Source organism: Arctopsyche grandis, chromosome 2, assembly GCF_051622035.1.
Source record: "Arctopsyche grandis isolate Sample6627 chromosome 2, ASM5162203v2, whole genome shotgun sequence".
NCBI classification, from domain to species: Eukaryota; Metazoa; Arthropoda; class Insecta; order Trichoptera; family Hydropsychidae; genus Arctopsyche; species Arctopsyche grandis.
In genome coordinates, this window is record NC_135356.1 from 21371534 (window position 1) to 21388108 (window position 16575).

The following is a 16575-nucleotide window of genomic DNA, read 5'->3' on the forward strand; positions in this document are numbered from 1 at the left end:
ATTTCACCAAAAAGAAACTAACGAGTTTTTCTTTACGCTTCTATGGTTCATGATATGAACGCATCTCATAATATAGCCTACGGTGTTTATTTAAATGTTATTTTGAGTAATAAAAGAATAATTCTCAGCAATGTCTTTTCCTTTTTTACATACCTCTTCTTACTTCGCCTTACGATCACAATTCAGTAAAAATTTTGGCTCTTTTCCTATCGTTTTTACACCTGAAAATGATAGAGGAGAGAGGAAACGGGTTAAAATCAATGAAAATATTTAAAATACTGATATTAAAAATTAATAAATATTTTTCAATCGATACAAAATTCAATACAAAATTGTTTGATAAAAAAATTACAAAAAAATTGAAAAATATATAAATCCATCTGTTTGTTCTATCTTAATTTGTGACCAATAATAATGCTTAGTAATGGTAATGTTGAAAAATAGATTTGGGAAAATACATAGTTAACCGTCGTCTATTGGTGGACATTGTTGACTTTAAAAAAGTTATAAATAATTTAAGATATACAAAAATCCATCCAAGCATATATAATGTCATATCAGAAAATGCACCCCAGATTCAATATACATATGTATTTATGTTGTGCATAAACACATACATATATAAATATTACAACAAGATTTAATAATGTTTAACAATCTAATATTTTGACACAAAGAGCCTTAAGTATAATATATACATATTATAATACAATTTTGAATTTAAGGTGTCGAATTTTTATAGATAAAGATTAGTAAAAATGCATACATATTGTGTGTAGTAAAATGAAGTAGTACGTAACAGATCTAGAAATGAAATTCAACCTTAATATATTACATAATATTATAATATCATTTTGCTATAAGAGGCCATTTTTTTAACATTAACTAGCGCCAGAATAATTTAAATACTCAATAATCAATCACATTTTCATTAATATGTATGCACATATGTACTAAAATAGTACATATAGCATACATATTTTAATCACTGGAGTTTTACACAAATTGTTTATATATAAGCCGTTTTAAATAAAAGTACAATTAATCCGTACCACATGGCAAATTCCAAAAATATGTTTTATTTATGCAAGTTTTTATACAAATTTCGGATATTCACATACATATGTACATATAAACATATCTATATTTACCTAATCTGACAACAGTCACAACATTTATGCTCGGTAAAAAGTCCAAATGAAAAATAATTAGAATTTATAAGATTTACTAACTGTTTCAAATAACCAAAAAAGTGCCTATTTTACATGTACCAAAACATTAAAAATAAAATACATTACACACATTGATGTATATGTATGTATGTATATATTGAAAATTTAAAATTTGTTTTTACTCAAGACAATTACATATCAATTGTAGTGAAGAACGATGACAAAGCAAAACAAAATCCAACATTATTAAAGGAAAAGACATGTGTAAATTTTATATGCTATCAAAAAATAATGCAAATTCTTTGAATGGCTGAATAAAATGTTTTATGGTATAATATAATAATTCCACTTTCAGATAACATGGCCTATTGTATGTACATATGTGGTTTATAAAACTCCATTTCAAGGTTTGCCCATAGCTACAAGAAGGTAAAAAAAGTTTTGCAAAAAAACTTCTATATCTTACACGGATGAAAATTTGACAAACCTAGTATATATGTACATATTCCGATAAAAGTCAAAATGATACAGCTTTAATGTTTCCCTGAAATAAATGTAACAACAGAACTTACACGTGAAATGTTACGCTGATGATAAACCGAATAAAATTATAATATGTATATATTATTTATAATTGAGATAATTATTTAGCGGATAGCTTTAAGTTGAGGAGGAGATTGGGGTTTTTGATTGTCGACTTGAGGATTAGGTTGTTTTTCAATAGTATTGTGAGAATTGGGAGATGCAGCTTCATTTTTCTTCTGAGATTCAACTTCGTTGTTTTGATAAGACGGCTGCTGAGCTAATTTCTGTTGAGGCCGTTGATTTTGTTGTTGAGGCTGTTGATTTTGTTGTTGAGGCTGTTGATTTTGTTGTTGAGGCTGTTGATTTTGTTGTTGAGGCTGTTGATTTTGTTGTTGAGGCTGTTGACTGTGTTGTTGAGGCTGTTGATTTTGTTGTTGAGGTTGTCCATTGTTCTGATTGATTGGTTGATTTTGGCCACCTGCGTTTAGAGTGGGATGCTGTTGTGCTTGTGGATTTTGATTGGAATGTTGTTGTGCTTGTGGATTTTGATTGGGATGTTGTTGCATCTGTGGAATCTGATTTGGATGCTGTTGTTGTCCGTGCAAATTTTGATTGGGGTGCATTTGAGGCTGACCCTGAGGCACTGCGTTGGGATGATATTGTTGTTGTTGTTGCTGAGGAGCTACATATTGTGGTTGACCTTGAGGTATGGCGTTCTGGTGGAATTGCTGTTGATTTTGGGGATAATACTGTTGTCCCTGGGGTATTGCGTTAGGATGAAACTGTTGCTGCGCGGGCTGAGGTTGTTGATGCTGATACTGTTGTTGATAACCGGGATGTGGAGGCGGCATCACCTGGCGCAATATGAATCAAACATGAGATCAAAAATCGAATATTTCCATAACAAGTCACAATTTCATACTGAGCACTTGGCAAATACACGCTTTTAAACAAGTCAAATGTCTATAAACAACCAACGACAGCAAATAACAGGTTGGATAAAATATGCATCAAATAATATCAAAATTTATGTCTTGACAACAATGTTATCTATAAATATTCATATACAAAAGTGTGCAAAAAAATATCTCATCAAATGTGTGTGTGTGTGTGTGTGTGTGTGTGATGAGATGCATGACCAAATTTGTATCGAGTTAATCCCTATTTGATGCAATATTATATTAACAATAAAATATTTTAAAACGTGCATATAAAATAATACATACATTAGGATTTGGATATTGTTGCATTCCTGGATTGTAATTAGGATGAGGGGGAATCTACAAAACAAATGTTTAAAACTTAATAAAAACAACATAAAAATGCGATTAATTCATACGGAATACTAATAATGTAAAAATGTCTAAAAATTATATATAAAATTAAATTTTCTAACGGCAACTAACTACCAAACATTAGAATACATACATAATTATAAGGTGAACGTGGGTAAGATCATACGCACTATTTTCATACACGTATTTCAATTATATATGTACATGTACTTTGTTTGGAAATACACATTACATGTTAGGAGTTTAAAAGCTTTAAAGAAGAAAAAAACACAACTGTTCTTTCAACATGGTTTTTTCCCTTGTACGATCACATCAACCTTCACCATAAATGTATTTATAAAATTCACTATGCAAAATTTAGAGCAAATTATTAAATATCATGAAAGAATATTATAAAACTGATAAGTGATATTAAAATCTACATATAGGTATGTATAAAAATTAATAAAAATCAAAACAAAAGTAAATGTAAAAAAAAATAAAAACAAGCAATAATTACAACGCCTTGTTGAATAAGCCTTTGAACCTCTTCTAATCTGTTCCTTTCGAATTCTTGATACTCCTGCTGTGAGTATACCTCCTGTTCGTCTAACGCTTTCCAGCCTTGATCTTTCTCGAACTCGGACCTTCGCGTCTGTACCAGAAATTCTTCATAACTGATAAGACCATCTTTATTGGTATCAGATTCTTGAAAAACATGCTCCCTCATTCTTTCCATTTCTTCTTGCCTTTCCCGCATATCGTCTTCAGGTGCATTGTTTTCATACATTTTATCGAGTTCCTTCAAAAATAAGGCTTTGACTTCGGTTTGATCCCAGACGCCGTTACCGTCAACATCTACAACCAATGATAACAAATGATATCTTTTCACACACTTCAAGGTACGGAGTAGTCGAAATTAATAATTACCATGCAACATGAAAAATATCTTTGGGTCAAATTGTTGATTTTCCATGTGATCCTGTTTTTCCCACACTTCTTCAAGCTGCTGGCGACTTCCTGGGTGATGAAGCTATGAAAACAGACATTATAATAAATTTCTTTTAAGGCATAATAATAAGGCATAAATTCAGTTTGAAAGTTTGAAAAAAAAAATACTGGTTCGTGCTTCTTATGTTTCTCATCACGGGTATGGATCTCTTCTTCATATTCTTTTCTGTGATTTTCATCTAATGAATGCAACTTTTGTTGCTTTTCAAATTCTTTTTGCATTTCATATTCCTGTAACAATCACAAACACGTGACAGTAATAAAAATTCAATAAACCGCATAAAAATAAATATGCCACAACAAAATCAACATATATAACATAATAAATAGCATAAAGGTTGTTTCGACAAAACCTTTTTGTTATGCATCAAATAACGATATTGATTTAAACCTATCATAGGATAGCTTATATTTTTTTTTATCATATTCTTTTTGCTCAAAATTAACAAGATATTAAAATAAATAAAAAACAAATACATCATATATCAATAGACACAAATTATATATTACTTTTATAATATATTACTGTCATTATAACATTATATACAATTAGCTGAACCCGGCATGCGTTGCAATGCCACAATAACGCATGCAATTCCCGTTCCCGTTTCTCGATGCGTTTCGATAGGTCAATGTTTCAGTTTCAAATTAATACTTCATAATCAAATTAAATTACAGTAATGATAATTTGTCGGAAAAACGCAGGCAGCGAATACATTTGAAATTATTCAATTGTTTTTTTTACCCTAACAACGCAGGTGGCGATGCAAACACATTTGAAATTATTGCCTTGCAATGCCACTCATTACCGTTTTCCCGTTCCTGTTTTAGGGCGATTTTATTTTACAGAAATTATCGCGGGCATGCACACAATAACTCATGTAAGTTTTATCGCAATTGGTTGAATGGTATAGGAACGCATACGATGAACCAATTGTCGCGGCACCGTGACAGACAGACAAACATTGATTTATATACACATACACACACATATATATATATATATATATATATATATATATATATATATATATATATATATATATATATATATATATATATATATATATATATATATATATATATATATATATATATATATATATTACGTTTTATGTAAAATGGCAAGTTTTGTAGAATCGACAACAATATTCTGTTCACAATTGAAATATTTAAATATAACTGAATATTTAACAAATGGTAAAAAAAAAGAACCTTGAATTCTGCCCGTCTCTTTTTGTCAGCTTCTTCCAAATCTGCTGTTGTTTTGTATATAAGTTTTTTTAAATCGTCAATTTCAAAAGTGTGCGGATTACTATGGTCAAGATGTTCCGCATGACTGGCAATTTTAGCATGCGCTGCGTCAAGATTATTCGTCAATTCGAACTGCTTAGTAACCAGATGACGCAACCTTTCCAATTCATTTCGCTTGATTTCATCCAATTTCGTTCGCACATTGTGATGAACAAAGTCTAATTCGTGTGCGATTTTTCCAGTCTGAACATAAAAATTAGAAAAAAATCATAACATCAATCCACAATGGATTTTTTAATATAAAATAATAATGATTCATCACACTAACTCTAATATCGATATATTCGGCCTTTTCTAGTTTCTCACGGAATTCGGGATCACTCTCTAACGCCGCAACTACTTCTTTTAGATACCGATGATATTCCATGTAATCTTCCTGTAATACGCATAATTTATTTTAAAATGAAAAGAAATCTATCGAATAAAATTCAACACATTCACTAACCAAATTTTCTTTTATATCGCTATCTTTTTCATTCTCGTCGCCAGGTTTCTTCTGCGTTACAGGCGGAGCTGTGATAACCACAGCGAGACAAGCAAAAACTAAAAAAAGTTTTAAATCCATCATGTTTTACCTACAAAGAGAAAACGAGAGTGAGAAGTTAATATAAATAATATTTTTGTGACTTCAAATATCGCAAATTGTTAAATTAATACTCGTACATATTGAAATCGCCATGTTTATAAATTCCAATAATAAAATAAACATAAATATAATTTAAAAAAATGCATTTCTGTACAATACACATATAGCGCACAATCAAAAAATAATATATATATATATATATATATATATATATATATATATATATGTATATATATATATATATATATATATATATATATATATATATATATATATATATATATATATATCAGATCGATATAAAAGATAATGTCAATAAAAAAAACATACATATATAGATCAATCATTCAAGCTGTGGAGACAATGCAAAACAAACAATGATAAAATAAAATAGGTTTATAACCTCCATTCTAGAAAATTCATGTAAACAAAATAATCTACAAGTTAACATTTAATGGATCAACAAGTTTCGCTTATCACAAAATTTCTCACAACAATATTGGTATTATTGTAAAATATAAGCATACATATACCTATGTATATACACAAGATATCGTCAAACATGTGGAACTAACCCACAACAGCTTTTGATAGATAATTCAGTATCTGGACTATAACAATGTGCGCTTTTGCAATCGACTTGTACGTTTCATTATTGAAATAGACAAGTTAAGATCTATTTACATTATCCGGCACTGCACGCCAACCGTCCGGATTGGTGTCTAGCACTTAAAATTTTTTAATTGATAACACCTGTCTTGATATCGGATTTGAGTTCGTAACACTTAATAAATCATTATTAATTATATATAATATACATACATTAACACCAATTAAAAAAATAATTGTAACTGAACGAAAATCCTTTGTGAATAAATTGAGTATAACTCCACTCAATTTATTCACAGAGTATAACTCTACTTTGTGAATAAATTGAGATCAAACTGGTTTGTATATATTTTATTTATTTATCTGTGACAGGATGGTGTATTTATTCGTCACGATACGTTTAATTTGAGTTTTTGAATAATTCTTGTGTAAAAAATAACGTTTTTGTACGTACGAATAATTCAGTGAGCGATTTGTCGCGTGAGCGTATTGTCCCGTGAAATTAATGTCGCGTAAGCCATTTATCTGTGGGTGTAATGTCCATGAACGATTTTTCGTGGAATCGTCTGGCACAGCAGTGCACAGAACAGACTATATCTGTTCATACTATACAGTAGCGCACGTTTCAGTATGTTTAGACATGTTTTGGCCGAGTGCAAAGCAAAATCAGCTTAGAAATACACGGTACCGCGTGACGATACAACGCAATATTGCTTGCGTCGAGTTAATATTGTCACAATATGACGTTTCCGAAACTATTCATATGCGCATGCGCACTTTTGCTAGTACGGGTGCACTCGCCACTATGACGTCACGTCATGTGTGAATATTTCCACACTGGCCAAAGAAAACCGGTTCTGCTTCATACGTTTTGGTGACATGTACTACTGTTTTATGTAAATACGTAGTGTCGGCTACTGCTGTGACGCAACCAAGTGCATGTTACGGAATATATTAATGTGTCTATATAGAATGTACTAAAGAATATTTTTCGTACTGCTGTTTATGTGCGTGCAGTCGCCGGTCTATGCTGCGCTAGTATAGACCGGCAAAAATATTGTAACGTGGGAACATGAGCGAGAGTATCCACTGTCTAAGTGCATTCGTGGGTGAACGATAGAGACCCCGGATTAGGCTAACAGGACTCAGCAAGTGTCCGAACAAAGGATACGCTGGAGTTCTCACAGACCTGGACGAGTGCGTGCGTAAACAATAGACTCGCCATGGTAGACCTTAACGTGCCTAGACAATAGACACATGATGGATCGGGGAAGCTGTGCTGTGCAACTTGACCTTTATAAGGAGGTCTACACACGATAGATCAGATTATTCTGGAGTGAGTGATGGTTCCATGTGGACCTCTGGGATCGTTGAATAAATGCTGTGAAGCGACTTTGGCCTTTCATTTGGATCCTGAACCCACCCCTGCGCAACAATATCTAACGCGCAAAAACAACTTAATTATAAGTGTAAACACATCGGCTATAAGTAATCAATTACACACTAGCATATACAACTACGCAGCAGTTATAGGTCTGTTAACGAGAGTTGGCGCGAGCAAATCCACTTGTGTAGTGTCAGTGAATAGGTGTATAGCATGCTGTCACACTGCATTCAGTAATCAAAAGACGCTCCGTTTTTTTATTACTGAATGCAGTATAACTGACGCTGTATGCATATTACTGACGTTCGAGAACGCGCCAACTCTCAGTAACAGACGTGTACATGGATGACCTTTAGGTGTCGCAAACATATTTAGCAAAGAGACGGTAAGCAACCAGTGATTGACGTCACATCGAACAAATCGATAAAAATCGAAAACACACGTATACGACATAAATTACCTTGAAAGGAAAAATCTGAATTATTCCCGTATCTAAAAAATGAATAAAATACGGATAGCTATGAATAAATTCGGTAGTGAAAACATTAATTTATATTCAAAAATGAATTGAAGAATTTTATTGCGACACTAGCTGAACCCAACATGCGTTGCAATGACATAATAACGCATACAATTCCAGTTCCCGTTCCCGTTTCTCGATGTATCAAACTAATACTTAATAATCAAGTTAAGTTGCAGTAATGATAGTTAGTCGGACAAACGCAGGCGGCGAAAACATTTGAAATTATTCAATTGTTTGTTAATTTTACCCTAACAACGCAGGTGGCGACGCGAACACATTTGAAATTATTGCATTGCAATGCCACTCATTCCTGTGTTCCCATTCCCGTTTTTGGGCGATTTTTTTTTACAGAAACCATCGCGGGCATACACACAATAGCTCATGTAAGTTTCATCGCAATCGGTTGAATTGTATAGGAACGGAAACAAACAGACAAACATTGATTGTTATTATATATAGATTCTTCTTTTGAATATCATTGGTTAAGTGAATCGAATCCATCCCTGAATATATACATAAATATGTTTCAACGGTATCTATATATGTATATATAAATGAATGTCTGTCTGTCTCGTATAGGCTCCTAATCCACTCAACCGATTACGATGGAATTTTCACGATTTGTTGTATGCATGTCCGGGAAGCTTACTGTGAAAACAAATCACCCAAAAACGGGAACGGAAATGAGTGGCATTGCAACGCAATAGTTTCAAATGTTTTCGCGTCGCGACCTGCGTTGTTAGGGTAATAAATAAATTAGCAAACTAATAAATAAATAATAAATAAACAATTGAATAAATTAAAATGTGTTCGCTGCCTACGTATTTCCGACAAATGGGAACGGCAATTGCATGCGTTATTGTGGCATTGCAACGCATGCCGGGTTCAGCTACTTTTATATAAAATACAATACTAAATTAAGACAAAAGTTTGCTATTTTACATGTTTCATTCGTGAGACGTTGATATTTGACAGTCGACTTCCTGCGTTCCTCGTAAATTATAATATTTTACAAACAGTATCGTTACTTTGGGTAGAAAAATGAAGTCGAATATAGAATGGTTTTATAAGTTCTAAGAAAGCCAAATTATGTTTTTTCTTATTTTTCCAATTTAATAATCAAAAAAAGAAAAATGGGGGCACCTCTCGCAGTGCCCTAAGCACGTGGCTAGTCTGCTGTAGCTTTTTAGCCAGCCCTGGATGTAATAGCTAGGGTAAATAGATTGAAATGGCAATGGACACTTAGTGGGTCAATTAGTTGGAAGAACAGACGATAGATAAGCGATAAAAGTGGTGTGGGGTGGGCGAGGTCAAACGAGACGCGCCAGTACTTCATTTTCGAACCTCTATATTAAAAGACCATAAAAATATAATGCTTTTATTTGCTATAAATCTATTTTTTCAAAATATCCTTCGCTAAAGTTGGACGATTGATATGTGCATATGATTTCTATTTTAACATATGTACGACCACTTTTACAACATTTTTTTCTTTCTCCGCTGAATTCCATTACTGTCGCAGATCTGGACATATTTCCCTGGAATCGACGGTGTTACAAAAAAAAACACGTTTCGTTTCGCAATATTTCAAATTCTGCAAACGTGTTTACGAAGCCCTACTTTTTTCTGAAAAATCAATACTGGCAAATTCGAACAATTTTAAGGGTGGGGAGAAGTTTGGCACTCCGGCACTTATCTTTTTAGCATTGGACCACTGTTCGAATGGTACCCGAGACAATTTAAAAGGGTGTAAGGAAGAAATCAGAAAAATGTGTGGTATGAGAAGGATGAGAGTTGAAGAGAGATGAAGAATGGAAGCATGTTAGAGAGGCCTCCTTTAACCAGCAGTAGACGGCTACTGTGAATGATGACGATGATATAACTACATCTGGAGAAATATATATGTATCTATGTGTACACGTTACGGGACTTGCTCTTGGAAAGGTCATCAATCCGTCATTAGTATACAACAGCCTGACAATCATAAATAAATGTATATATCTATAGTACTTTTGGTAGTGTTTATATCAAATAACCTTGCATGCAATGTATATGCAAAACAAAATTCGAACAATTCAAAGACAGTTTGCATACTTAATTTGGTACATGCGTTTACATAGAGAACTCGAAGGTGATGAGGAAAACAAATTCGGATTTGGATTGTTGTTGTGAATGATAAACAGCATTTAACATATGGATATAATAAATTACATAGAATGGCATTTGAAAAATTTATAGTGAGTGCACGTAATATGTGATTGAAGGTCTTGATGAAATTATGTACATGTCAATTGATTTTGAAGACAACGAAATATTATATCAAGTATATATATGTAAGGCATAGCAACACAATATTTTTTTTTTTAGAATAATGATCATACGCGTCTCTGATGATCTCGGCGCGATGATTTTTACTTGGCCGGTTAAATCTGAGCAGTAAGGGATGAAATATCGGATCGATCGAACGGACAACTGAACTCGCCGAGCGTCCGTAATGACGTGGGCTAGGCTATCAAAGGATTAGTCGTGCCAGTGCTGCCAACGCATTCAAGTGTCATTTATTCGTTTGAACTTGGACGATTAGTTATTTGAAAATGAATACCTAAATAGTAAATGAAATATTCTTTAACCAAATAAAACCAAACCAAGAGAAACCCTACAGTCGTTATATGCTTGGATTTTAAAATAAAAAAAATATGAACTTTTGTAATATTGTAACATTCACCCATTTTCGAAAAGTTTAGAGTGTGGCCACTGGCCATGTTTGTTTTCTATAATGGCATAGGGTGGGTAATAACCCGTCATATATGATTAAACTTAGTAAATATGGATATGATATAAAAACGCGATTTCAAATATAGGTTTTGATAGCCTTCAAACCAGTAGCGGCTTGTGAGATTTCATAGTGGGGGGGGGGGCTGCAGAGATTATTCAGGCTGTACTAGCTCGTTAACCAAACCGTTGATCGAATGAAAACAAAAATAGCTTGAATATGTACTATACTGGGAGGTCTGCAGCCCCGTAGCCCACGTGGACGACAAAAATAGCATGAATTTGTTCTGTATTGGGAGGACTGCGGCCCCGCAGCCCATATGCACGAGCCGCCACTGCTTCAAACATATTTGAAAGTTCCGATGTAAGTGAATTTCATTTTCATTTTTACATATATACCAGGAAGGCCTTACAGGTAAATCCCAATGCGCATTCCTGGCCAATTACAATTACAAATGCAGCATTTTTATTACAATTCTTTGATTTACGAGACACTGAAAAACTCGCAAATTAACGAGACATCTATGAATTGTACATCAATCATGCTTCAAATAGTGGTGACATAGTAGGTAGGAAGGATTTTTAGCCAATTTTTTTTTCCGGTAACCGTTTCAACAATGAAATCAGAGAAAATTGGCAAACTCTTGTAGGCGGGGTAGGAAGTGTTGACCGTATCCCAGCCTAACGAAACACTGTTGTGCTTGTTTTAAATTGTTTTATTGTTTGCCTAAATATTGTACAAGTGTATTAGAATATTTGGGGAAGTTTCTCGAAGCGGCTATTGGCTGCTGAATGGTGTCGTGCGGCTGCTGGATCTGTAATGTGTCGTTGCTCTAGATCCGGCTGAGTTGCAAGCGTTCTTCCATTGTAGGGTAGTGTAGTGGTAGCTGGTCAGATGCTGGATGTCGACTGCTGCCGTGGTGGTTACTGAAGTCTGACGGGTTGTTGTTGACTCGTGGTGGCTGTGGTAGCTTGACTGGTTGTCAATGTAGCATGGTCTGCTGCTGTGTGTTGACTGAAGTTGTCTGGGTTGGATCTCCTTTTATATTGTTTTTGGGGGTCCACGTGACTTGTTTACTGAAGATTGATTCTGAGAACCGCAGGTGGTGTTTGCTTCTTGGAAGTACACGTTTGCAAGGAATGTGGTGCGTTGTAAGGGTGGAATATTCTCGAATATGTGGCGTCGTTCCACTCGATTTAGTTTTTATCGCCCTTTGTTCCAGTGAGTCTGGATGTTTGTTCAATGGGTTACAATGTAGTTGTTTTTTGTGCACTTTAATGGGTGCAGGTGTTCTTCGACTTCGCGTCGTTCTGCTTGATTTGTTGGGGTGGAAGTTTCTCGACTCGAGATGACGTCAATGGTTGAGCGTGAAAAATGTATTCTCCGTCGCAATAGATGTTTCGATTGCGGTGACGAGATTCCTACACTCTGATAGGAAACGATCAACCTGGAGTCATAAATCCAGGTCTGACCAACAGCATACTCTGAAAAATTCATTTTCATTCGAGGCCCGGCCCAGGAATCGAACCCGGCGTCTATCGACGCTAAGCAGAAGCTTAACGACCGAGCTATGCTGCTGGCTAATATACATACTCTATTATATTTTCAACGATTGTGGCGCATTAGCGAATGGCGCATGCTACACAGTCAATACAGATCATGATTGTAGTATTAACAGCCCGAATACACTACTGATTATCACGATACTAACCTATTACACGAGCAATATGGATCTTGATACGCGTGAAACTGTTTCAAATATTGATAGGATAGCATGCCCCATTCCTGTAATACCACTGTAGGAATCTCGTCATCGTCATCGTCATCGAAACATTCGAGAATATTCCGCAACAACAAACCACATTCCTTGCAGAACTCACACACGTAAACAAGCGGAACGAAACCCAGACGACGCACACCTGCAGTCATTATATTAAACTCAAGCGGAACGCCCCTACCAGTCGAGTGGAACCAAAACGGTCGAAACACGCCGCCACCATTAAACTACATCAAGCGAAACGGCGCCAATCATTCCAGAAAATTCTACCCCTCGACAAAAGCAAATTCCTCGCTTACGCATCAACAACCCCACCATCGATCAGGTGATTCCAGAAACACTATAAAAGGAGGTACAACCCAAACAACGCCAGTCGACCCACAGCAGCAAGCGTCGACACACAGCACCAGACCAGTCGACCCACAGCAGCAAGCGTCGACACACAGCAGCAGACCAGTCAACATCCAGCTCCTGACCTGCCACCACTACACCACGCGGACTTGGAAGATCAACCAGCCGAACGAGCCAGCAACACAATGCCGTATCCAGAGACCTTCCGAACATAGCCGAACGACGAGCCAACAACACACTGCCGCATCCAGAGACCTTCTGAACATAAACGAATGCCGAGCCAGCGACACTCTACCATATCCAGAGACCGCTGAACGACATACTTTTGCCCACAAATATAATACCTTTGTACAACCATAGGCAAACAATAAAACTTTATAAAACTAGCACAACAGTGTTTCGTTAGGCTGGGATACGGTCAACACATCGCTACCCCGCCTACACCACAATGGTTCAAAAGTGCATGCGAGTAGTGCCTTGTGAGAAATATAGTGTTGAAAATTTTATAATCACAATAAAAATTAACCAGAAAAACAGGCAGAAAACCAAAACTTTTAGTTCTGAACAGGACCAGACGACAAGAGAGACAACGTTTTCAAGTTCATTCATGAAAATATAGTGTTTTTACCCCCAGCCTCACGTCTAGGACATTGTTGGTAGTCTTTTCGAATCACGGTCAGCTGTACGAGCTGATTGGAGAGGAGCTGGAGACCAGGTCACGAGGTGCTCTCTCGTCGGCGCTGGGCTGTGATGAGGTTCTGCTAAACAACACTGCGTAAAGAGAAAATGGCGGGAAGATCCGGGAGCGTCGACGCTACCACCGGTCTCGTGCGCACGCGGGAACAATCTGCCCAACTCCCCGGGTGTTGATTCTACTCTGGCCCAGGGAAAACTGACCTGTGTTCTGTATATTCGCGCCCGGAAACCATCTGGTCCGGAGAGTGGGAACCCGGTAAACCATACCAAACTAATCATTGACATTGTAGGAATCTAGCACAACATGTGCTATTACGAATCAAAACCAGTGATCTCATCATCGATCCTGTACAAACATGCATAACCCAAGGGCAACGTCCCCTTCAGCCATTCCAGAAGAAAGAGTTTAAAATGAACGAAATCTAACAGTGATGTCATCAGGCAAACGTAAAGACGTGGCAAGCGTTTACGCGTGGCACACGACCCCATTCTTAAACGAACGACGTCCTGGCGCAGACCCCATATAGCTATAAACCACACGTGTACCGAAAACAGGTCACCACGTGTCCAGGAAACGAAGACAAAGCATCTGCACACGGCACGCTTCAAGTCAGAACGTATATAAAGCGACGCACCAGCTCCCAACACCAGAGTGAACCTCTGGAGTTCAACCAGCTCACTTCTCCGAAGCTCAACCTCTTCGTACATACAATAACCATTGTAACAATCGAACAAAAATAAACGATCCTCTTACAAACTACACAACATGTGTTTCGTTGGGCCGAGATACGGTCAAGATACCTTCCCTGCTTTCAGTGGTGTAGTGCTAAATTTTGAGGTGACGGTACGCTCGATTTCGCAAAATTTCGATTTTTGCAAAAAATTTTGTACAATTTTTACAATACATGCTTTTTTACATAATTAATTTCGACTCTATTTAAATGACGCTACATGCCGGAAGGCTCCTCTTTGTCAGTACTTTTAAACTTGATTAAAAAGTACTGTTCGGTAAGGACCACGAGAAGGTGGAAGCCCAACACCTTACCGGGAAAGGAAGCAAATGGAAAAGGGAAGTTAATTTAGAAGCTGGAGTGGTATTGAAAATTAGTAAATATAACGATACTACAGATAAAAAAAGTTAGAAACATGCAATTAATTATTACTTTAATTTAACAAAGACAAACTTAATGTAGTGACAAACTCAGACAACTAAAATATCTTCCAGAGTTCATCTTCAATGACATCGATTTATTACAAGTTCTCGTCTGAGTATTATTAGCTGATCTATGTTGACGGTAGTAGATTCATCGATAAGAACAGATATTTTACGATCAATTTCAATAATTTTTTCGCATACCCGAGATTTCATGTTTTGACCGACGTGATCAATTATATTTGTTGCATTATAACGCGAACGCAAACCATGGCTTATTTCCGATCCATTTAATTATTGTAAACGTAATAGATCAAAACAATCAGAATATGGTCGATCATGTTTAGCTATAAAATACGCGGTTCTAAAAACTTTACTGGTTGATACAATTTCCGAGTCATTCATAATATCTAAAATCTTTTCAAAAGGCTGCTCTTTCGAACCTACTATAATTTTTTCGGCGCTTATATGCGCTTGTGATTTCAAATGATCGCCAATTTTTTTTCTCAAAGCTGTTAGTTTAGCGCTCCTATTGTGTCCGTACGTAGAAATTGAAATCGAGCTCCATTCTTCAGAAATACTAACTCCTTTAGATTTAAAAGTTGAAAGACTTTACATTACAACAAATATCACATCGAATATTATTAGACTTACATATTAACCAGGGATATTTGCGTTTTTTTTCTTCCCACATCTCCGTACTCCGTGGCCAAGAAGACACACATATCGCATCACTATCTCTACTATCATTTATTATATTTATACTAACAGATACTAAATTGATATTATTTTCTTCATTTGATTTTACAGACGCAACCCTGTTTTCAGATTCATTTTATTTACTTCGTTTGGCAAAAAAATTGGTATTTCACATTTACAAATTTAAATAAAAAAATTAAAATATAATTGTAACGCCACGTTCTATGACGTCCATGGTTGTAGTTATGCTGGAGAGCTAAATTAGTAAGTTTACTATCCCACCCTACCGCTCGGTTGCGGGTGGGAGTCTAGTTAGAGCCAAAGAATAAAAGCTTTGTCCTGAGTTGAGTGGAGCGATCCGCTGAGAACAGTCATCAATTATCAATTGCAGCTTGAGAAGTTCACAGTCCATCATCGACGAGAGTGCACCTCGTGATTTGGATTCCACCACCTCTTCGGTCAATTTGAACCAGCTAGCCGATCTTTGACGAGTTTGCCGACCCAGTACGAGCCCACCTAATTATACGTAACGTCATCCTCCAGGTTAGTCGAAAGTTGGTTTAACTACATCATCCACGTTTCTGGAAGCCGTAGAAGTAGGACACGGTTGTAAATAGTTCTAAATTACATACTTAATATTCAAATAGTTCATCGTTCATATCAGAAAATGAATACTTCGATTATGTTTCAAATATTTTTAGGTCAAATTTGTCAAAATAAATACATAT

At 35.7% G+C, this 16575-nt stretch overlaps 1 protein-coding gene across 2 annotated transcripts; it reads right to left on the reverse strand.

Annotated features, from left to right (window-relative positions):
• Window positions 1–277: 277 nt before the first annotated feature.
• NUCB1 (Nucleobindin 1) lies at window positions 278–10951 on the reverse strand. Of its 2 annotated transcripts, none has more exons than XM_077445670.1 (9): window positions 10780–10951; window positions 5742–5871; window positions 5565–5672; window positions 5198–5479; window positions 4091–4213; window positions 3902–4004; window positions 3492–3829; window positions 2924–2977; window positions 278–2551 (listed from the first exon to the last, which is right to left on the reverse strand). In XM_077445670.1, exons 2-9 carry the CDS (start codon window positions 5862–5864, stop codon window positions 1820–1822), a joined length of 1863 nt encoding a protein of 620 aa, XP_077301796.1. In that variant the 5' UTR covers window positions 5865–5871; window positions 10780–10951; the 3' UTR covers window positions 278–1819. The 2 variants fall into 2 exon arrangements, with proteins under 2 accessions (XP_077301796.1, XP_077301797.1); XM_077445671.1 differs by having other exon boundaries at window positions 278–2515; window positions 10780–10920.
• Between the last annotated feature and the right edge of the window lie 5624 nt (window positions 10952–16575).

Bases quoted from the DNA above. Each gene is read 5' to 3' on its own strand.
- NUCB1 (XM_077445670.1), bottom strand. From the start codon at position 5,864: ATGATGGATTTAAAACTTTTTTTAGTTTTTGCTTGTCTCGCTGTGGTT. The intron at 4,005-4,090 runs GTATTTTTTTTT...CTGTTTTCATAG, and splicing joins AACATAAGAAGCACGAACCA to CTTCATCACCCAGGAAGTCG. The intron at 2,552-2,923 runs GTATGTATTATT...ATATTGCGCCAG, and splicing joins AACAATATCCAAATCCTAAT to GTGATGCCGCCTCCACATCC.